Genomic DNA, 24092 nt, shown 5'->3' with positions numbered 1-24092 from the left:
TCAGCGTACGTGTCAGCGTGATGGTCAGCGTGATGGTCAGCGTACGTGTCAGTGTGATGGTCAGCGTACGTGTCAGTGTGATGGTCAGCGTACGTGTCAGTGTGATGGTCAGCGTACGTGTCAGCGTGATGGTCAGCGTACGTGTCAGCGTGATGGTCAGCGTACGTGTCAGCGTGATGGTCAGCGTACGTGTCAGCGTGATGGTCAGCGTACGTGTCAGCGTGATGGTCAGCGTACGTGTCAGCGTGATGGTCAGCGTACGTGTCAGCGTGATGGTCAGTGTCAGCGTATGGGTCAGTGTATGTGTCAGTGTGATGGTCAGTGTGATGGTCAGTGTGATGGCCAGTGTCAGCGTATGTGTCAGTGTGATGGTCAGTGTGATGGTCAGTGTGATGGTCAGTGTGATGGCCAGTGTCAGTGTATGTGTCAGTGTGATGGTCAGTGTATGTGTCAGTGTGATGGCCAGTGTCAGTGTATGTGTCAGTGTGATGGTCAGTGTATGTGTCAGTGTGATGGTCAGTGTATGTGTCAGTGTGATGGTCAGTGTATGTGTCAGTGTGATGGCCAGTGTCAGTGTATGTGTCAGTGTGATGGTCAGTGTATGTGTCAGTGTGATGGTCAGTGTATGTGTCAGTGTGATGGTCAGTGTATGTGTCAGTGTGATGGCCAGTGTCAGTGTATGTGTCAGTGTGATGGTCAGTGTATGTGTCAGTGTGATGGCCAGTGTCAGTGTATGTGTCAGTGTGATGGCCAGTGTCAGTGTATGTGTCAGTGTGATGGTCATTGTGATGGCCAGTGTCAGTGTGATGGTCAGTGTGATGGCCAGTGTCAGTGTGATGGTCAGTGTGATGGCCAGTGTCAGTGTATGTGTCAGCTTATGTGTCAGCTTATGTGTCAGCTTATGCGTCAGTGTATGTGTCGGTGTGATGGTCAGTGTATGTGTCGGTGTGATGGTCAGTGTATGTGTCGGTGTGATGGTCAGTGTATGTGTCGGTGTGATGGTCAGTGTATGTGTCGGTGTGATGGTCAGTGTATGTGTCGGTGTGATGGTCAGTGTATGTGTCGGTGTGATGGTCAGTGTATGTGTCGGTGTGATGGTCAGTGTAGGTGTCGGTGTGATGGTCAGTGTAGGTGTCGGTGTGATGGTCAGTGTAGGTGTCGGTGTGATGGTCAGTGTAGGTGTCGGTGTGATGGTCAGTGTAGGTGTCGGTGTGATGGTCAGTGTAGGTGTCGGTGTGATGGTCAGTGTAGGTGTCAGTGTAGGTGTCAGGTGGGTTAGTGTAGGTGCCAGGTGGGTTAGTGTAGGTGCCAGGTGGGTTAGTGTAGTGGGTTAGTGTAGGTGCCAGGTGGGTTAGTGTAGGTGCCAGGTGGGTTGGTGTAGGTGCCAGGTGGGTTGGTGTAGGTGCCAGGTGGGTTGGTGTAGGTGCCAGGTGGGTTGGTGTAGGTGCCAGGTGGGTCGGTGTAGGTGCCAGGTGGGTCGGTGTAATTATCAGGTAGGTCAGTGTAGGGGTCAGTGTGATGCGAGTAGTGCAGGAAGTAGGAGTCAGGTGGATTAGTGTATGTGTCAGGAGGTCAGTGTAGGGGTCAGATAGGTCACATGTGTAGCAAGGGCAGGGTAAAGTGGAGTCGGGCGCAGCGGGGGGGCGGCAAAATTAGGTTTCGCCTAGGGTGTCAAAGATCCTTGCACCAGCCCTGCCTGTCCCCCAGGTTACAATACATACAATTCCTTTTGAGCAAAAATGGATAGGAAGTGAATGTCGATTCTTTCCCTTTCCTAAATACCAATATGATCCATACACATATTATTATTAGACAAGGCTATTAGACAATAAATCCAAAGATGTTTAGTCATGTATGAAATGTAGAAATATAGAAATGTAAAGCCTTCATTGGGGCTTGATGGCACTCGAGAATTGAGACAGAAGATCCATCTCGCTTCCAACTTCAATAGATAATTATCCAGGTCCCCTTTCCTTGGTCCTAATTTAAATTGTTCTATGGCCCTAAGTTTTAATACCTCCGCTTTACCACCATGTTTTTCATTGTCTTTCCCACATACAAAAATGGGCATCTCATAACATAAATGATTCCCACTGTACTACAATTGAAGAATGATTGTATTTTAATAATTTCAAAATTTTTCTGATTATTAAATTCTTTAACAGTGGGAATATAAGAGCATGCCTTACAGTGTCCACATCTGTGCCTACCTAATGGTTTTTCCAGGAGCCATGTGGGAATGACTTTTCTTTGGACAGTTCCTAAATGACCATGCACTAGCATGTCTCTCAGATTTCTACCTCTTCTGTATGTGATCATGGGGCTTTTCGGTATGATTTTAGATAGATCTTTGTGATTGTGCAGCACGTCCAAATATTTTTTAATGATAATTTTTTTTTAACCGGATTAATTTGAGTATGTCCCTATAATACGCATGCCTGCATTATCATCAGTCTTGGCCTGTTTTTGTCTAATGAAGTATCCGTTTCATAAAACTTTCTTAAATCATTGAGATTATAACTTCATCTACTGAACCTCTCAGCCATTTTGAAAGGCTGCATCAGTAGAGCAGTTTCTCTTAGCTCTCATAAATTGCCCAGTGGGAATGCCTTTTTTAAGGGATGTAGGGTTTTGGCTCTCCCAATGTAGAAAATTATTGGTGGAGGTAGGTTTCCGGTAGATAGTTGTATTAATAGTAACATCAACATCTCTCCCAATCTTAGAATTCAGGAAATTGATGCTGTCATGGTTAATCTCACTGGTGAAAAACATACCAATATCATTGTTATTTAGACGTGCTACAAATTCCTCAAATCTCAAATTTGGCCCTGCCAATTGTGGATATGGTGTTATATGGGGGTGTCCATCAGTGATTATTTGTGTCCACATGAATCAGTGTACCCATATTACATATATGAGAGATAGATAATTTCATAGGGCTGAAGGCAGATGGCCCACATCTTCAGTAAGACAATATTCACTTTCTCTTTTTCTGTTCTCCTCATTTCTATGTGGCCAATAGATGGGAGGAGGGCCAGATATACTCCCATCTCTTCATACCAGTTGGTGTTGGTGAGTAGACCTTGAATTTACATATCCTCTACACAGCCTGGAGCATTTATATTTATCGTAGGAGGCAATTATAACCCTCCATATTGTCTATGTACAGTAGCTCACAAAAGTGAGTACACCCCTCACATTTTTGTAAATATTTTATTATATCTTTTCTTGTGACAAGACTGAAAAAAATGACACTTTGCTACAATGTAAAGTAGTGAGTGTACAGCTTGTATAACAGTGTACATTTTCTGTCCCCTCAAAGTAACTCACACAGCCATTAATGTATAAACTGCTGGCAACAAAAGTGAGTTCACCCCTAAGTGAGAATGTCCAAATTGGGCCCAATTAGCCATTTTCCCTTCCTGGTGTCATGTGATTCGTTAGTGTTACAAGGTCTCAGGTGTGAATGGGGAGCAGGTGTGTTAAATGTGGTGTTATCGCTCTCACTCTCTCATAATGGTCACTGGAAGTTCAACATGGCACCTCATGGCAAAGAACTTTCTGAGGATCTGAAAAAAAGAATTGTTGCTCTACATAAAGATGACCTAGGCTATAAGAAGATTGCCAAGACCCTGAAACTGAGCTCCAGCAAGATGGCCAAGACCATGCAGTGGTTTAACAGGACAGGTTTCACTCAGAACAGGCCTCGCCATGGTCGACCAAAAGAAGTTGAGTGCAGGTACTCAGCGTCATATCCAGAGGCTGTCTTTAGGAAATAGACGTATGAGTGCTGCCAGCATTGCTGCAGAGGTTGAATGGGGTGGGGGGGGGTTAGCCTATCAATGCTCAGACCATACGCTGCACACTGCATCGAATTGCTCTGCATGGCTGTCATAACAGAAGGAGGCCTCTTCTAAATATGATGCACAAGAAAGCCTGCAAACAGTTAGCTGAAAACAAGCAGACTAAGGACATGGATTACTGGAACCATTTCCTGTGGTCTGATGAGACCAAGATAAACCTATTTGGTTCAGATGGTGTCAAGTGTGTGTGGTGGCAACCAGGTGAGGAGTACAAAGACAAGTGTGTTTTGCCTACAGTCAAGCATGGTGGTGGGAGTGTCATGGTCTGAAGCTGCATGAGTGCTGCTGGCACTGGAAAGCTACAGTTCATTGAAGGAACCATGGATGCCAACATGTATTGTGACATACTGAAGCAGAGCATTATCCCCTCCCTTCGGAGACTGGGCCGCAGGGCAGTATTCCAACATGATAACGACCCCAAACACACCTCCAAGATGACCACTGCCTTGCTAAAGAAGCTGAGGGTAAAGGTGATGGACTGGCCAAGCATGTCTTCAGACCTAAACCCTATTGAGCATCTGTGGGGCATCCTCAAATGGAAGGTGGAGGAGCGCAAGATCTCTAACATCCACCAGCTCTGTGATGTCGCCATGGAGGAGTGGAAGAGGACTCCAATGGCAACCTGTGAAGCTCTGGTGAACTCCATGCCCAAGAGGGTTAAGGCAGTGCTAGAAAATAATGGTGGCCACACAAAATATTGCCACTTTTGACTCGATTTGGACATTTTCACTTAGGGGTGTACTCACTTTTGTTGCCAGCAGTTTACACATTAATGGTTGTGTGTTGAGTTATTTTGAGGGGACAGCAAATTTACACTGTTATACAAGCTGTACACTCACTACTTTACATTGTAGCAAAGTTTCATTTCTTCAGTGTTGTCACATTAAAAGATATAATAAAATATTTACAAAAATGTGACGGGGTGTACTCACTTTTGTGAGATACTGTACATAGCAAGAGAAATTTCACCATTTAAACTTGGTAGATGTTTTTGCGGAAGTCCCGCAAAAATTTTTTTTTAAAAAGTCAGCAGCTGCAAATACTGCAGCTGCTGACTTTTAAAATGAGGACACTTACCTGTCCAGGGTGCCCGCGATGTTGGCATGTGCGAGTCTCGCTGCGCAATCCGAATGGTCCCTGCTGTCTCTGGGACCCATGTGTGTCCCAGCAGACAGGGCGGTGGGACGGGAAGAGGCGTAGACTCGAGGTGCGGGAGTCTATGCCCGGAAGTGGGTGCAAATACCGGTCTTAGACAAGTATCTGCAACCCCCTCCCCCCTGAAAGGTCCCAAATGTGGCACCGGAGGGGGGAGGGTTCCGAAAAGCAGAGATTCAATTTTCGTGTGAACCTCCGCTTTAATATTACCACATAGTGATAGAACGATGATTCATATATAATGGCATTGACCTCATCCTATAGGTATGCCTGTTATGGTCATTTACATACCTTTTATGATTTTCAATAAAGGTTATGTTTTAGTTAAGTGGCCTTTTGGTGCATAGAATGCACTCTCATCTGATAGAGATAGAGATAGAGATAGAGATAGAGATAGAGATAGAGATAGAGATAGAGATAGAGATAGAGATAGAGATAGAGATAGAGATAGAGATAGAGATAGAGATAGAGATAGAGATAGAGATAGAGATAGAGATAGAGATAGAGATAGAGATAGAGATAGAGATAGAGATAGAGATAGAGATAGAGATAGAGATAGAGATAGAGATAGAGATAGAGATAGAGATAGAGATAGAGATAGAGATAGAGATAGAGATAGAGATAGAGATAGAGATAGAGATAGAGATAGAGATAGAGATAGAGATAGAGATAGAGATAGAGATAGAGATAGAGATAGAGATAGAGATAGAGATAGAGATAGAGATAGAGATAGAGATAGAGATAGAGATAGAGATAGAGATAGAGATAGAGATAGAGATAGAGATAGAGATAGAGATAGAGATAGAGATAGAGATAGAGATAGAGATAGAGATAGAGATAGAGATAGAGATAGAGATAGAGATAGAGATAGAGATAGAGATAGAGATAGAGATAGAGATAGAGATTTATTTTTTAATATATTATATATACAGTATTTACACGTGCACATGATCAAAAGTTTATCAACACTCCTTTATTCTCTTTAAGCTTGTTATAACTCCAGTCACTTCTGCCAGTCTTATACTCACTTTTTTCTACTTTTTTCTAATCCAGACAGATATTACTCAATAAACTGCAAAGCTGCTTGTCAAAACCCTTTAGCCCAAGTCTAAAATCTATTGGCCTTATAGTAGATATATCACATGAAAACATTATGGCCCCAATTCCACTATTCCATCTAAAAAAAGATATTTGCATACCACATGACATACTTCATCAGTTGCAATTGTCTGCCAGGCCTGAGCATTGTCACATGGGAATTCTACTCCACGCAAGGGTATTTTGCAACTGCAGAGGTAGCAGGGGGAGCAGAGAAGGAGTACTAGCAAGGGTGTGAACAAGGTTCAGGAGGACAGTATTTTCAATATGAAACTAAGTTCGAGAATACAACCTCAAACTAACAGGAGGAAAGTTCAAAACTAACTTTAGAAATTGTTTTTTTACTTAAAAACGTACAGCAGAGGAATGGAGGCAACAGCAAGTGAATTTAGACATGCCTGGAACAAATATGTTCTATTAAAAAAATTAAAAAGGAAAAAAGGTGCAGACTTGATGGACCACTTGGGCTTTTTTTCAGCCATCCCTCTTCTATCTCTCTATGTTTTTGTCCTCTGCTTTCCTTTTGGCTCGGCTTACAAAGTTCAGGTCCTCCTAAATGACAAGTGCCTTCTACAGTAATTAGACATGTTTATATAACTGGAATCTTCTTTTAGGTATAAAAAATATACTCACTTTTACTGTGTCCACATTAAACTTGAGATTTAATTGCAAAGCATTGCTTGTAACATTGCTGATAATACTCAGAATCAACTGTACATCAAGATCACTGTAACCAACCTGGGCGGCCGTGGCGAGGAGATTGCCAAGAGAATTTATGAGATCCGGTTCTGAAAAATTCTGAAAAAACAAAAGCATACATATTACACCTTTACACGGCTCATGAGGGATAAAAAAAATTACTACAAATGACAATATTACCATCTTCGTAGCCTGTATACCACCCTTAGAAAATTACATTTCTGTACTTTTTTTTTTTTTTTTTTTTTTTAAAAGCATTTTTCTTAGTGTCCTAAAAATAAAAATATAGAAAATAAACTTATATGCAAAGTTTTGAAAAGTGCCTAGAAAGATTTTCTGACAATTGAAACGTCCAAAGTGAGAGATTAGGAATGATTGAAATTAAAAGTTATCATGAACCTGAAATTTTGTTAAAAATAGGGAGATTTTGGCTAAAGTTTACAATTTTGGGGCAAGTCAATGGAAAATTAAGATGGCTTTTGGTTGTTTTTAATAGTGTAATGGGCTTTAAATAGCTTCTAAGGGTTGTACAAACTCCTTTCAATTATCCTGGATCTGTTCTTGTAATGGAAAACAGCCCCCTCATTAGTTGTAATATTTCACTTTTTTTTTTCCACAAAGAAAATGACAGATCATGGGAAAATATGCTTGAGGTGACTGTAGCCATATTAGTGCAATTGTGACAAAGAAAATTGAGTACTGTCCGTGATACTTTTTTTTTTTTTTTTGCACTAACATACAATTTTTGAGGACAAGCTTTTCGGTGTATGTCCCCTTCTTCAAGGTCCAAGCAGTACTGATTCTAAAACTTTTGTGAATCGCTACAGCTTAGACCTTGAAGGGGACATACCCCGAAAGCTTGTCCTGAAAAATTGCAAATAAAAAAAGTATCACGGACAGTACTCAATTTTCTCTATGGGAAAATATTAAATGTAAAATGAAAAAAAAGCACTACATAAACAATGAGATCCACACAAAAAATACACACTCACCGAACAGGCTTTTTCCAACAAATGATTCAACATAATAGTCAAATTGAAACCTAATAAAAAAAAAAGCACATACAAAAGTTTTTGAAAGATACACTTTGTAGATATACACATATTCTGAAAAAAAGAAAGGTGGTCATTACTATCAGGGCTTTTTTTTCTTAGAGAATGGGTGCAGGAACTCCCCTCTTCGGAGTTACTCCTTCTCTCTGACCCCTACCCACCTCCCAGAACTGTCTTTTGGCTCCACCCCTACCCACCACCCAGTATTGCCCCTTTTAGAGAATACAGAACTAAGTATCATTTTGTGCTACTAAGTAATTTGTATGGAATTTGATAGACCCCACCCCAGCAACACAAGACTACCCCAGAAACAGACCCACCTCAGCAACAAAAGCCTCTACCAGCAAGAATAGACTCCCCCAGAAACAGACCCACCACAGCAACAATAGATCCCCAACACAGCAACAAATATCCCCTCTAGCAACAAAATACCACCCCCAGCAACAATAGGCCCACAGCAGCAAAACAGATCTCCCAACAGCCAGCATCAATAGACCCTCCAGCAGCCAGCAACAATAGACCTCTCCCTCAACAATTGACCCCAGCCAGCCAGCCAGCAAAAATACACTTATGCCGCGTACACACGACCGGACTTTTCAACATCAAAGGTCCGACGGAACAATTCCGGCAGACTATTCGATCGCGTGTGGGCTGCAGCAGACTTTTGATTTTCAAAAGTCTGACAGACTTTAGAAATGGAACATGTTTCAAATTTTTCCGCCAGAACTCCGCCGGACCCAGTTCCTACAGAGAAATCTGCTCGTGTGTGTGCTAGTCCGGACAAAAACTGACGCTAGGGCAGCTATTGGCTACTGGCTATGAACTTCCTTATTCTAGTCCGGTCGTACGTCATCACGTTCGAATCCGTCGGACTTTGGTGTGATTGTGTGTGGCCAAGTCCGTTCATTTGGAAAGTCCATCAGAACTCTGTCAGAACTCTGTCAGAACTCTGTCAGAACTCTGTCAGAACTCTGTCAGAACTCTGTCAGAACTCTGTCAGAACTCTGTCAGAACTCTGTCAGAACTCTGTCAGAACTCTGTCAGAACTCTGTCAGAACTCTGTCAGAACTCTGTCAGAACTCTGTCAGAACTCTGTCAGAACTCTGTCAGAACTCTGTCAGAACTCTGTCAGAACTCTGTCAGAACTCTGTCAGAACTCTGTCAGAACTCTGTCAGAACTCTGTCAGAACTCTGTCAGAACTCTGTCAGAACTCTGTCAGAACTCTGTCAGAACTCTGTCAGAACTCTGTCAGAACTCTGTCAGAACTCTGTCAGAACTCTGTCAGAACTCTGTCAGAACTCTGTCAGAACTCTGTCAGAACTCTGTCAGAACTCTGTCAGAACTCTGTCAGAACTCTGTCAGAACTCTGTCAGAACTCTGTCAGAACTCTGTCAGAACTCTGTCAGAACTCTGTCAGAACTCTGTCGAAAGTCTGTCGGACCTAAGTCCGGTCGTGTGTACGCGGCATTACTCAGCAACAATAGACTCCAACAAAAAATTGATCTCCACCAGAGACAACAGATCCCCCAGCAATCAACATCAAGAAAACCTCTAGCACACCTTGCCATAAAATACATTCAGTGTTGGAGGTACCTTCCCGCTGAAAAAAAGCCCTGATCACTATCCAGAACTGAATGTGAAAAAATGACCCATGGGCCAATCACAGGAGTTTTGACAGCCACTTACCGACCGCCTCCTGTACATATACGTCGGCACTTTGAAGAGCGACATCTCGGTAACAGCAGCAGCTGCTGCCACAACCGAGATATCCATCTTTACAGGAGGAGGTCGTGTTTACGATAATGGTGGTTTCCGCAGCGGGTTCACTGCAAGATCACCGTTATTGGCGGCGGGAGAAGTGCCACCCCCCCCCCCTCACCACTCTCATGCGTCCTCCGCCGCTTACCGGAGCCATCTGTAGTGGCAGAGGTGATCGTGTCCTGCACACTGCTGGGTATGGAGATGAGTGAGGCTAAGATGGCCCCCATTCATCTCTATACCATAGGAGGAAAAGAAAAAGTCACATCCGCCCATACCTCTTAAAGGAACATTTTTTCAATGTAATTTTTTCTTTTTTTCTTTTTTATTGCATTTAAGTCCAAATATGAGATCTGAGGACTTTTTGACCCCATATCTCATATTTAAGAGGACCTGTCATGCTTTTTTTTCTAATACAAGGGATGTTTACATTCCTTGTAATAGGAATAAAAGTGATACAGGTTTTTTTTTGTTTTTTTTTTAACACGGTGTAAAAATAAATAAAATCTAGTAAAATAAATAGTAGAAAAGATGTAGCTGGTTAGCCGCACTCCAAATTATTTAACTTTATTTCAAAAATGTAATTAAAATCATAGCATCTAGGCTGGCAAACAGACTAACTGCACAGCCGCTAACATGTTTCACACCGAACACGGTGCTTAGTCATAAAAAATAAATAAGATTTTTTTTTTTAAATACCCCGTCCCGACGAGCTCGCACGCAGAAGCAAATGCATACGTGAGTAGCTCCCGCATATGAAAACGGTGTTTAAACCACACATGTGAGGTATCGACGCGATCGGTAGAGCGAGAACAATAATTCTAGCTATAGACCTCCTCTGTAACGCAAAACATGCAACCTGTAGAACTTTTTAACGTGGTTGCATGTTTCATACGTGAAGGATTGCAGCCACAAAATGTAATAATCCATGCCATGGGGTGGATTTACTAAAACCGGAGAGTGCAAAATCTGGTACAGTTCTGCATAGAAAGCAATCAGCTTCCATTTTTTTTTTTTTTTTGGGGATTCTCCGTTTTTTGTAAATCAACCCCAATGTGTAAAGCGAAAAGCGACGTGCTCTTGTCTTGTTTTCCATTGTTGGGTTTGAAATAAAAAGAATGATCCTTAAACTGTGGACCAGTACCAGGCAGTGAGGCCTTCTTATGACAATATATTGATTTTGTGTGATAAGAGACTTCTTACAAAATGCTGAACTTAAAAGGTTTCTTTTCTTATGCTCCTCTATCCTACATTTGATCTCACTAACATGGCAATCTTTTATTTAATGTGTGTGTGTGTGTGTGTGTGTGTGTGTGTGTGTGTGTACAGTTTAAATGGGATTTTATGATGTCCTCACCTTGCCCAGCCAGGAGCAATCCTTTATTTACAATACATATACTGTAATGTTACAGGAGCAGTTACGTTTTTTTTTTTCTTCTTTTTTTTATAGAATGTTGGTCCTCCAGAAAACTATCAGATTTATAATAAGAAATTACATTTCTGTACAATCTATTTGGGATGTGGTGACTGAGAACAATATTTTCTGCGATTATTGGGATTCTTTTTTCTGAAAACTATCAGATAGTTACACTTTATGAGCTCCAACCCCTTGAATGAAGTCGTAAAGACGAAACGAATCGGGCCATGGCTGTACGACAACTGAAAGTGATATCATACGTCGCACTGAATGTGAAAACCCGTAAGTGATGGTCTGGCAGCAAGTGTGAGAAGCCAAGAGTATTGGCTTGTATTGGCCGGTATTCCCGCACTAGTGGCTTTGATTTTTACTGGATGTATTGTATGGCTTTCAATTTATGATGCTTGCGAATAGTATTTTTAGAGGAGACTGATTAGACTGGTGTTTTTACCAATATTACACTATTGGAGTTTTCTCTTTTCTTTGTACACTGAGCCTGATCATTGGAAGGAGGAAGAGCGGATCACCTAGCTGGAAGTTTATAAGTGGTGCATATTATGAAGTGTAATTTGTCAATCATAAAAATGAGAGGCATTATGCTTTGGTGAGTGTGTGATCCATAGGGAACATCTCACCTGGTGGAATGTGGAGGAGAATTCAACGCATGAAGAGTTGTTTATGTGGAACTTTTGTTGGACACTATTGATTATTTGATTCACGTGTGGGCACGTATTTGTACTAGTATCAATTTAACAACTGGTGTTTGTTATAGAACAACCTTACCTTAAAATTTTTTGAGGGGATTCAGTTTTATGCTTAAAATATGTGTGCATTCACCACCAGCCTATCTTGATTTCAGCAAAGCATTTGATGCAGTTCACATAAGGATTTTATAAATACGTTGTACAATTTAGGACCGAAACCTTGGGTGATTCAGTGCACACACAGTTGACTAAAGGATATGTAGCCACCCCGCCTTAAGCAGCCTTGTCTATTTAAATTTAGTGCTACACTGAAGTCAGCTTAGTTGAATTCATATTTCAGCTTTTTGTTTTTTTTACAAAGCCCTGGTGGCTGTATGTGTTCTTCTGTTACCGGTAGGTGGCAAAGCTGCCTCTGGCAATAGGAGAGCTACACTAGCCAAAGTTTTGAATATTTATTTTTCGATGGCCAATGAGTAGGAGTTTTCTTGCCACTGATGCATGCTGGGAGAGATTATAAGTATTCAGGGAATGACCTCGGGAAGTCAGTCTGTATTTCTCTGGGTCTCCTGCCTGGGGAGGAGTGTGCTTGCAGACCTGCTGCCTAAGTTGGTGATCATGTGGCTGAAAAGAGGCCTGGATTTGGGGCCTGGCCTATGGGGCCTAGCGATTAAGGAGCCATGTAGGACCTCCAGTTGTCCTAAGAGACAGAAAAAGGTTGGACCTCACTGGAATATAATGTCCTCTATCCAGGATGCTGGCAGCTGGTTTTCAAGTATCTTACAATCAGGAGCTACAAAAAAACAGAAAGTCGGGTTGGCTTCAAGGTTATTGTAAGGAATGTGAGTATTTTTGTACCTTTTTTGTGGAGTTTTCTAGTCTGCCAGTTCATGGGTGTCCTGTACCCTATTCCTCTTTCTAGGGGGTTTTGAGATCAAGTCAATAAACTCCATTATGTTTGTATGTTAAGGTGACTGGGGCCCATCTGTTCACATCCCACTATTGTATAAGTAATCTATATCATGAGGTGAAATGTCAGTCCACCATGTCTCTGGGGAGAGCTACAGATAGGTATCTTAGTGTGGTAGTAAATGGAGGCCAGTTCCTGTTCTATTTAATATGTTTGTAAGTGATATAACTGAAGGTTTGGAAGACAGGGTATTTATTTTTTTTTACTGATTATACATAGGTGTGCTTTGAGGTTGAAATAGGGTTGATATCCCTTGGAATGTTTGTAACATGGAACATAATCTGGAAGACTGGTGAAAGCTATGGACTCTCTATTCCATCATATCCAGATGCAAAATAATATAGTTATGGAAAAAGAATCCTCTGATAGAGCACAATCAGGGCTGGATTTCCCATAAGGCCACTGAGGCCAGGCCTCAGGGCGGCAGTGGTGCAGGGGCGGCCCGTGCTACTTGTGAATTGTGGCCGCGATGACTGCTTTGCAGAGTGCACAGAGGACACGAGAAGCTGTATTCCGGATCTAGCCAGCAGTGAAGGGGCAGGGCCGGGAGCTCCACTGATGCGCTGACTCCACCCCATGTAGCCTGTATGCTCAGAAAAGAACGGCTGTAGTTAGAGCAGTGATCAGAGTGGGCGCGTCAGTTGAGCTCCCGGGGAATACAGAGGTCCGGGGTGGGGCCAGAAACTCCAATGATACGCCCACTCCGATCACTGCTCTAACTACAGCCACCCTGTTCTGAGTGGAGCTCCCGGCCCCGCTCACTCTCTGCTAGCTAGCGCGCGAATACAGCCTCCTGTGTCCTCTGTGCAGTGCAATCTCATGCAGTATATCCACAGTCTCTGATACTCTCATGCAGTATGTCCACAGTCTCTGGTAATCTCCTGAAGTATGTCCACAGTCTCTGGTAATCTCCTGCAGTATGTTCAGTCTCTGGTAATCTCCTGCAGTATGCCCACAGTCTCTGGTAATCTCCTGCGGTATGTCTGCACTCTCTGACCTTCTCACATAGTATGTGTATTAATGTGCCGCTTTACTTGCTCAATTATTTGGGATAGCTCCACTGCTCAGCGAGTGGTAATGATGTGCATTAACCTACAGCAACCAATCAGTGAGAGCTAATAATGTGCAGTAACCTCTAGCAACCAATCGGCAAGCAGAAATTATGTGTTGTAACCTCTAGCAACCAGCCAGTGAGCGGTAAGGATAGGCTGTAACCTCTGGCAAACAATTGCAATCACTGTGTGATCTGCTGCAGTAAACTGATTTTGCATGTATCTGCTATTTTTTTGTATGTCTCAGAATGGAGGGGAGGGGGGCAAGAAAATGTTTGCCCAGGGCCCAATCAAAATTAAAGATGGCCCTGCGCAAATCGACGCTGAAAATTCCCACTGTCTGTCACAGACAGTCATCAGACAGCACCCACACGCAGTGCCAGTGCTGCTTTTTATTTGATCAAGAAGGATGCTCTGGCCCCGCCCTTTGCTATGCTGCCTGCAAGCAAGCGTGATCGGATTCAGAGGAACAGAGGCCTCGGTAGGAGTAGTCTGACCGTGGCGTGGAGTGGGGTCAAGTGAAACTAGCAGCAGCAATGTGGAGGAATTGATCAGATTCGGAGCTGAGCTGGCCAGGAGAACAAGGTAGGTCTTCTTTCTCCTCCCCTGGCTCCCACACCCCATGGAAAACTAGAACGTTTTAGAATTTTATGGGCACACTGGCTGCATTTGATGGGCACACTGGCAGCATATGATGAGCACACTGGCAGCGTTTGATGGCAGTGTGGCAGCCTTTGATGGGCACAGTGGCAGCGTTTAATGGGCACAGTGGCAGCATTATCGATCATCTTTGGGTCAAGAAAGACTGAACAGTTTAGCTTTACTTGCCATTGAGTCAGAACTTTTAAATACTTTGTCCTACGAAGATATTATAGATGAGTTTGCCAAAAGAAAATTTAGAACTAAAAATTTGTAGGCAGTTTACTACTGCTATAATCTTTAAAAGGCATTTTCTGCATTACAGAGTATTTTCAGTCTGTGCAATTAAAGCCAGTTATTTTCAGTGTGCTCATGTGTAGAGATATGTTTTTAATTGATCTACTATAGCAGTCATCGATAAAGGATGAGAATGGTGGTGTGTGTGTGTGTGTGTGTGTGTGTGGGGGGGGGGGAAAGACCCAGCCTTGGGGCGGGAAAGGGAGTGAATCTGGGCCTGAGCACAATATTGGAGGTACAGTGGGGACCAGAACAAAAAAGAAAAAAGATTTGGTGGAGCTTATGTCAGATAACTGCAAAATTAGTTAACAGCATGGCCTGCCAGTGGGGAAAGCAAACAGAAGTTTTGGGTGCATCAATTAAGGGGTCCCCAGTAGAAAGAAGGAGGTCCTGATTCCTCTATATAGATTTTAACCACTTCAGCCCCAGAAGGATTTACCCCATTAATGACCAGGCCATTTTTTGCAATACGGCACTGCGTTGCTTTAACTGACAATTGTGTGGTTGTGCGATACATTTATTTGATCACTTTTATTCCTATTACAAGGAATGTAAACATCCTTTGTAATAGGAATATGGCATGACAGGTACTCTTTACAGGGAGATATAGGGTCAATATATAGGGTGAAAAAGCTGATATCTGAATGATGCCTGTAGCTACAGGCATCATTCAGATATCCCCGCACAAAGTCAAGGATGTCATATGATGGCCAGTGGGCGGGAAGTGGTTAAAATGCTTTTTTTTTTTTTAAACAAAGTTGTCCATTTATACAATATTTCTAACACATAGCATGTACATACCAAAAATGACATCCCAAAATATATTCTCCTACTCCTCCTGAGTATGGTGATAACATGTGTGTGAGACTTACACAGCCTGGCCACATACAGAGGCCGAGTACAGCCAAGTATGGCTGAGCATGGGCGAGTATGGCCGAGCATGAGCTATGAATAAGCACTGATTACGGTGTGAAACGCATCAGATTTTCCTGTACCCTGTTATTCTTTTGCTGTGGATTTTTTTATTTTGTTTTGGTGTGACCCATGTTGTTTCAAGTCTTTTTCCAGTGTGCGGCTATCCAGAGTTTTGTCCTGCTTGTTTGCCTACAGCCGAGTATGACTGAGCATGGGCGAGTATGGCCGAGCATGGGCGAGTATGGCCGAGCATGGGCGAGTATGGCCGAGCATGGGCGAGTATGGCCGAGCATGGGCGAGTATGGCCGAGCATGGGCGAGTATGGCCGAGCATGGGCGGGTATCACAGAGCATGGCTGGGTATCACAGAGCATGGCTGGGTATCACAGAGTATGGCTGGGTATCACAGAGTATGGCTGGGTATCACAGAGTATGGCTGGGTATCACAGAGTATGGCTGGGTATCACAGAGTATGGCTGGGTATCACAGAGTATGGCTGGGTATCACAGAGTATGGCTGGGTATCACAGAGTATGGCTGGGTATCACAGAGTATGGCTGGGTATCACAGAGTATGGCTGGGTATCACAGAGTATGGCTGGGTATCACAGAGTATGGCTGGGTATCACAGAGTATGGCTGGGTATCACAGAGTATGGCTGGGTATCACAGAGTATGGCTGGGTATCACAGAGTATGGCTGGGTATCACAGAGTATGGCTGGGTATCACAGAGTATGGCTGGGTATCACAGAGTATGGCTGGGTATCACAGAGTATGGCTGGGTATCACAGAGTATGGCTGGGTATCACAGAGTATGGCTGGGTATCACAGAGTATGGCTGGGTATCACAGAGTATGGCTGGGTATCACAGAGTATGGCTGGGTATCACAGAGTATGGCTGGGTATCACAGAGTATGGCTGGGTATCGCAGAGTATGGCTGGGTATCGCAGAGTATGGCTGGGTATCGCAGAGTATGGCTGGGTATCGCAGAGTATGGCTGGGTATCGCAGAGTATGGCTGGGTATCGCAGAGTATGGCTGGGTATCGCAGAGTATGGCTGGGTATCGCAGAGTATGGCTGGGTATCGCAGAGTATGGCTGGGTATCGCAGAGTATGGCTGGGTATCGCAGGATATCACAGAGCATGGCTGGGTATCGCAGGATATCACAGAGCATGGCTGGGTATCGCAGGATATCACAGAGCATGGCTGGGTATCGCAGAGTATGGCTGGGTATCGCTGGGTATGGCAATTGCAGGCTATTGCAGAGTATTGGCAGGGCACTGCAGGGTATTGGCAGGGCACTGCAGGGTATTGGCAGGGCACTGCTGGGTATTGGCAGGGCACTGCTGGGTATTGGCAGGGCACTGCTGGGTATTGGCAGGGCACTGCTGGGTATTGGCAGGGCACTGCTGGGTATTGGCAGGGCACTGCTGGGTATTGGCAGGGCACTGCTGGGTATTGGCAGGGCACTGCTGGGTATTGCAGAGAATTGGCAGGGAATTGCAGGGTTAATTGTCAGTGAGCAGCGCTGTGGGCACTGCAGATCCAGCCCACAGCGCTGCTGTCACTGATCTCTCCCCTCTCACTGTACCGATCGGTACAGAGAGGGGAGGGAGGAACCAGCGTCATAACACGACGCCGGTTTGTTTACAAGTGATCGCTCCGTCATTTGATGGAGCGATCACGTGGTAAACAGCCGCGATGAGCAGCCAATTACCGTGATCCATGATGCGCTGGGTCCTGTGGACCCGGCGGTCGTGGAAGCTCTTGAGTGCATGCCCCAGGGGGCACGTGAGATCGGAATTCTGGGAGGACGTTCTATAACTTTAAGCAACCGCCCTGTAGCTGTCATTTGGCTATGGGCCAGTTGTTAAGTGGTTAAATTCCAGTCTGAGGCAATTGACCACCTAAGCTGCCCATTCAAGCTTTCAACCCTACAAATACGTAGAGGTTTGGAGTCCTTTTCTAGGAGCCATTCAAGTTCTTTACTCAATTCCATTGGCAGTTATCAAAGTACCTTGTTCTTCTCAAAAGATCTCTTTCCTCACAGGAACAAAACAGAAGTGTCCTCTTTCTCAGTTACTATTTGCCATTAGCGTCAAACCTCTACACACAGGGAGTCACAATTAAGAACAAGCAATCCACTGGTTTCTTCTCCTAATCTTAACAAAGAAATTGCAACATATACTGTCCTCTATGGCTATAAGGTTAACTCCACTAAGGCCGCGTACACACGGGCGGACTGTCTGGCCAACTAAGTCCGTCAGACAATCCGACCGACAGTCCGTCCTACTTTTGAATGAACGGACTTGACCACACACGATGAACAGACAGTCCGCTGAAAGCTTGCGCGATGACGTGTACAGCACGTACGACGGGACTAGAAATACGACGTCCAATACACTGCAATGCAACCTTCGGCCGTGTAAATCCTTTCTGAGCATGCGCCATACTTAGTCCGTCCAACTTGCCTACTCACGAGCGGACTGTCCGCTGAAACCAAAGTTGGACGGACAATATTACGGAAATTCCGAAAGACTTAGTCCACCAGACTGTCCGCTGAAAAAGTCCGCTGAAGCCCACACACGAGCGGACTGTCCGCTGAAACACGTTTCAGCGGACCAAGTCCGTCAGACAGTCCGCCCGTGTGTACGCGGCCTAAGGCAAAAATGTTGCCACAAAATATTAAGCCTGATCTCCTCTGACTTCTTCACATTAATTATTCCTATACCCAGAAGATAGACACATGAAAGTAAGTTGTGATACAATTCACACCTACATAAAACACTTTGTATACGCATTATGATATCCACCTTTATTGTGGCATCTAGCTGCTCTTACGTAACTGTAAATACTATCAACTCCTTTTTTGCTGGATTACCCTCCATTAAGGTGGCTTTGCTCCCCAAACTCTTGTATCATTTGAGATGCTACCAGCCAAGGTACAGAATAAAGTTTTCAAAAACTCCAAGCCAATTTCTTACATTTTATCTGGAGCACCAATCGCCATTAAGTCTCAAGGGGGCTAGGGGTTTCAGACACTGAAAAATAATATCTAGCCACACACTTGTGTCACTTAGTCCCTTGCTTCACATTTTGGTCATAAAATAAATGGACTGCACTTTAGAAGCTCTGGATTGCACCTCATCTTGATGCCCTGAAGCATATTAGGAGACGACAAACTAAAGAAAAAATTCAATTTGTCTTCTCTGAATTCATTATTGATCTATTTCCTTGATACACTTCTTATTCCTGATAGATTCATGCCAAGTATGGTTCAGTCCAGAGCACATCCTGGCATTTTTCTGCACTCCAGTTCCTATGTTTTCATGTATAGTTGAGTAGCTTAGTCTTGTTTCCACGTCCTATGCATTAAAACATAGGAACTGGGGTGCAAAAAGATGGTAGGAGGTGCTGTGGACTGATGACTCAACATTTTAAAAATGTGGCTGTAGCAGTAGGCAGTTTGTTGGCAAAGGGCTGGATAGTTGTGCAATGAGTGTCTGCAGGCAACAGTGAAACATGGTGAAGGTTCATTGCAAGTCTGGGGCTGCATTTATGCAAATGGAGTTGGATATTTGGTCAGGATCAATGGTGTCCTCAATACTGAGAAAAACAGGCAGATAATAATCCTTATCCTTAAAGTGGAGTTCCACTCAGTTTTGTGTTTATTAAAAGTCAGCAGCTACAAAAAGTGTACCCCTTCTCCACCTACTTTTTGGTGGAACTCCGCTTCAATGCCATACCATCGGAGAGGCCTGTGATTGACCCCACATTTATTCTGCAATAGGACAATCACCCCAAACATCAGCCAATTTCATTAGAAACTATCTTCAGTGTAAAGAAGAACAAGGAGTCCCTGAAGTGATGGTCTGGCCCCCACAGAGCCCTGATCTCAACATTGAGTCTGTCTGGGATTACATGAAGAGACATAAGGATTTGAGGCAGCCTACATTCACAGAAGATATGTAGTTAGTTCTCCAAGATGTTTGGAACAACCTACCTGCCGAGTTCCTTGAAAAACTGTGTGCAAGTGTGCCTAGAAGAACTGATGCTGGTTTGAAGCCAAAGCGAGGTCACACCAAATATTGATTTGATTTAGATTTTTCTTCTATTTGCTCACTTTGCATTTTGTGTAATTGATAAACATAAACAATTAAAATATATGTAGCAAGGTCCCGGGTCCCTTTTGGCCTAATGAGAACCTCCAGAGTTAGGGACAGCTTACACCCTTCTGTGTAGAGTGGGTTACAAAGCATGGTGGGTGTAATGCACGGTAGATTCATGGGTGCCAGACACTTCTTGAATGCAAAGAGATTTATCGTCTCTTAAACAGAACTGTAGGAGAGAGGGTTTAGGGCCAGGACACCCTCAAGTGGTTGCAATGTTAATTGGCAGACTCCGAGACTTCTATAGTTCGACAGCCATGCAGGCAAAGGCACCCAGCCAGACACCACATCTGTGTGTGTGGACATGCTGTCTACTATGGCAAAAATCTTGAACAGTTACTAACAAAGGTTACAGTTAACTCTCACTTCCTCTACAATCTCCTTATTGCAGATCTTCACTCAACTGTGCTCCCAGTCTCTCTCAATAGACTTGCTGATCTACTGAGCTCTTCCAATCTTCTCACTCAGTATCTTCCTCAAGCGTCACCCCCGCTTCCTTGCTGAGTCCCTAGATTGGCATTCAAGATACTCTTTAATTGTCACCCCACTGGCCTGCTCAGTCCCTGGCTTGGCACACAAGACTGCTCTGCAAACGTCACCTCTGCTGGCTGGGTCCCTGGCTTGACCTTGCTGAAGTTTCCAAATTCTTCACCATCCCCGGTTCGTGAGAATACTCCTCTGGTACTTGCTTTAGCTACTCACAGTGGTCCCTGGTAATAGGGTGGATGGTCCCTTAGTGGCGACAGCTTCCCCTCTACCTCCGACCATGACAGATTCTCCAGCCGGCAGAACCGTCATTCCTGGTTGGACTGTGAGCCACAGTCCCAACCCTACGCTGCTCCCTTGCTTCTGGATAGGCCCTCAGACAGCCTAGCAGCCAGATGTTCCCAGGATAGGCCTCAGGCTCTGGCCTAGCAGCCTGGGGCAGCACGACACATGTCCACCCAGACAGCTGTTCAGGTGGCACAGGACCCCAATCACCTGACCCCACCCAAATAAATAGGCTCTCCCAGCAGGCCAAGGGACCCAAGAAGGTCAGAGTAAAGGGGGCTGAATACAAATGCACACCACACTTTTCACATATTTATTTGTAAAAACTTTTGAAAACCATTTATCATTTTCTTTCCACTTCACAATTATGTATCACATAAAATCCCAGTAAAATAAATTTACGTTATCTTGGTTGTAACATGACAATATGTGGAAAATTCCAAGGGGAATTAATACTTTTTCAAGGCACTGTAAAATAATATTGCCCTGTATCTGGTGCACCATTACCAAGCTTCATGATCTAACCACATTAACCACCTTAATACCAGCATGTTTCTTCCTTTTCAAAAACGTGTGTAAAAAAATGGAATTACTTTGGAGTATCTACTTTCCAACGGGGATAGTTTCGGGGATGTATTTACTATCCTGGCATTTTTATTTGCCATCTTTTATAACAGAGTAACAAAGTAAGGGAATCAGATTTTATCTTTCAAACATTTCTTGTCTTTTTTCTTTATGTAGTAAAACATGAAAAACACAGTGGTTATTAAAACAGTGGCAAGAGTACGCCTTGTCCACTACTCCAAAAAGGCACATCTGTTTTTGGGAGAGCTTTATCTTTTTTTTTTTTTTTAACCAAGGAAAACTGTGCTACCCTCTTAAGTGCCAAAGTTTGTCTATCAATGGTATAAAAAGTTTGAAAAACTATACAGTGAAAAACCACAGAACACATACTATAAAATTTCCTTCATGGTTATATTTTACTCACCGGGAGAACTGGGGTTGGACGATGCGACTGAGGTTGGAGACTGAGCGTTTTGAGAAGCTGGTGTTGATGTTGATGTTGTTGTGTCTAATAAGGTTGATGGTGTTGTGTCCGATACGGGTGATGGTGTTGTGTCCGATACGGGTGATGGTGTTGTGTCCGATACGGGTGATGGTGTTGTGTCCGATACGGTTGATGGTGTTTTGTCCGATACGGTTGATGGTGTTTTGTCCGATACGGTTGATGGTGTTTTGTCCGATACGGTTGATGGTGCTGTGTCCGATACGGTTGATGGTGCTGTGTCCGATACGGTTGATGGTGTTTTTTCTAATGACATTGATGGTGTTGTGCCCAATGTACCCATGCGTGTTGTTTCTGATGCAGCTGGCAGTGTTACTGGCATAGTTGTAGATGCTGTGATCAGTGATGGTGCTGTAGTCTGCCGTGTTGAAGAAGGTGTAGATCCACCTAAAAATGTAATTAAACAAATAAAACATTAAACTAATTTTTTGACTGTTATTTAACCACTTGCTTACTGGGCACTTAAACACCCTTCCTGACCAGACCAATTTTCAGCTTTTGGTGCTCTCACACTTTGATGCACACTTTGATGCAACACTGTACTCAAATGAATTTTGTGTCCTTTTTTTCCCACAAATAGAGCTTTCTTTTCGTGGTATTTGATCACCTCTGGGGTTTTTATTTTTTACGCTATAAATGAAAAAAGACCGAAAATTTTGAAAAAAAAACGCATATTTCTTTGTTTCTGTGATAAAATTTTGCAAATTATAATTTTTTTTTCATAAATTTTGGCCACAATTTATACTGCTACATATCTTTGGTAAAAATAACCCAAATTAGTGGATATTATTTGGTCTTTGTGAAAGTTAGAGAGTCTACAAGCTGTGGTGCGAATCGCACAAAATTGATCACACCTGATGTACTGGTGGCCTATCTCATTTCTTGCGACCCGAACAAGTCAGGAAAGTACAAATACCCCCCAAATGACCCCTTTTTTGAAAGTAGACATTCCAAGGTATTTACTAAGATGCATGGTGAGGTTTTTGATGTTGTCATCTTTTTCCCACAATTCTTTGCAAAATTAAGATTTTTTTTTTCTCACAAAATTTTCAATGTAATAGGTTATTTCTCTCACATGGCATGTGTATACCACAAATGACACCCCAAAATACGTTCTGCTACTCCTTCTGAGTATTACGATACCAAATGTGTGAGACTTTTACACAGCCTGGCCACATACAGAGGCCCAATATTGAAATAGCACCATCAGGCGTTCTAGGAGCATAAATTACACATTTCATTTCTCAACCACCTATTAAATTTTTGAAGGCCCTGGAGCACCAGAACAATGGAAATGCCCACAAAGTGACCCCATTTTGGAAAGCTAACACCCCAACGTATAATCTATGAGGCATAATGAGTCGTTTGGTTCATTTTTTTTTCCAGAAGTTTTGGGAAAATGTGGAAAAAAAATGAAAACGCATTTTTTTTACGCAAAGTTGTCCATTTATAAGATATTTCCAACACATAGCATGTACATAGCAAAAATGACACCCCAAAATACCAGTCCAGGGACGGCCAGGCGAAGGAACCCGCCCGCTCTAAGGCTGTCATTCGGCTATAGGGCGGGTGGGAGGAGGTTAAAATGGTTTATTCTAAAGTAAAAACGTTTTTTTTCTATCGTAATGTATTAATGTAGAAAATCTTCCACTAGCTGCTCTCTCCCCCTACCAACACTCACCTGAGTCTTTTATTGATTCAGTGCCATGCCCATCTGTAGCTCTTCTCTACCCTTTCCCTGCTCTCACAGGCTTCACTGAAAGCAGCAGGAGCCAATGCTGTCAGTCCAGGTATATGTGGGGGTGGGGCCTAGCCATGCTGTGTGTGTTTATGGATGCACACAACCCAGCTAGGGAGAGAGCCCACACATGTGATCCCATAGCACAAAGCTTGCCATGGGGGAACCCTCAGAAGAGAGAGAGTGGAGAGCACTGGAGGGGGACCCAAGAAGAGGAGGTAAGGGGCCACTCTTTGTGCAATATTGTTGGATGACCTTTGCATTTTGATTACATACCTTATTTTAGACCCAGTGATGTCATTATTAGGTCTCTGAGCTTCTCTAAAGCCCCGTACACACTATCAGATTGTCTGCTGAGTTTTTCCTTCAGATTTACCAAAACCATGTAGTAGAAGGGCCTGCCTGATTGCATACACATTGAAAGTCCTAAGGTTTGACCTCATATTATATGGTTTTGGTAAATCTGAAGGAAAAACTCAGCAGACAATCTGATAGTGTGTACAGGGCTTAAGTAATGCGGGCATATCATGGCTGGTAGGAGGGGCGGGCAGGATGTTGTACATGGTATCTGTAATTATCACAACACTCTGCCTCAGTACTTACCCTCAGTCCTGATACAAGAAATGGGCTGTCTTATGGGAGGAGTTTTGCTCTTAATGCCTTGCTTTAACCACCTTCAGACCGGACCATTTTGCTGGTAAATGACCAGAGGTCTTTTTACAATTTGGCACT

The 24092-nt window shown here is 43.5% G+C and overlaps 1 protein-coding gene across 1 annotated transcript in view; it reads right to left on the bottom strand.

Annotated features, from left to right (window-relative positions):
* Window positions 1-24092, bottom strand: part of LOC143986782 (adhesion G protein-coupled receptor L4-like) — a 67828-nt gene that overhangs the window by 28348 nt on the left and 15388 nt on the right. The window contains exons 2-4 of the mRNA XM_077485188.1: window positions 21545-22009; window positions 7800-7857; window positions 6750-6914 (exon numbers count right to left, since the gene is read on the bottom strand). Coding sequence (XP_077341314.1) covers window positions 6750-6914; window positions 7800-7857; window positions 21545-22009 — 688 coding nt within the window. The remainder of the gene's footprint in view (window positions 1-6749; window positions 6915-7799; window positions 7858-21544; window positions 22010-24092) is intronic.

Source organism: Lithobates pipiens, unplaced genomic scaffold (genome assembly GCF_037356315.1).
Source record: "Lithobates pipiens isolate NorthernLeopardFrog02 unplaced genomic scaffold, aLitPip1_a1.2 Scaffold_18, whole genome shotgun sequence".
Lineage (NCBI taxonomy): Eukaryota > Metazoa > Chordata > Amphibia > Anura > Ranidae > Lithobates > Lithobates pipiens.
This window is presented reverse-complemented; position numbering and strand designations above follow the sequence as displayed.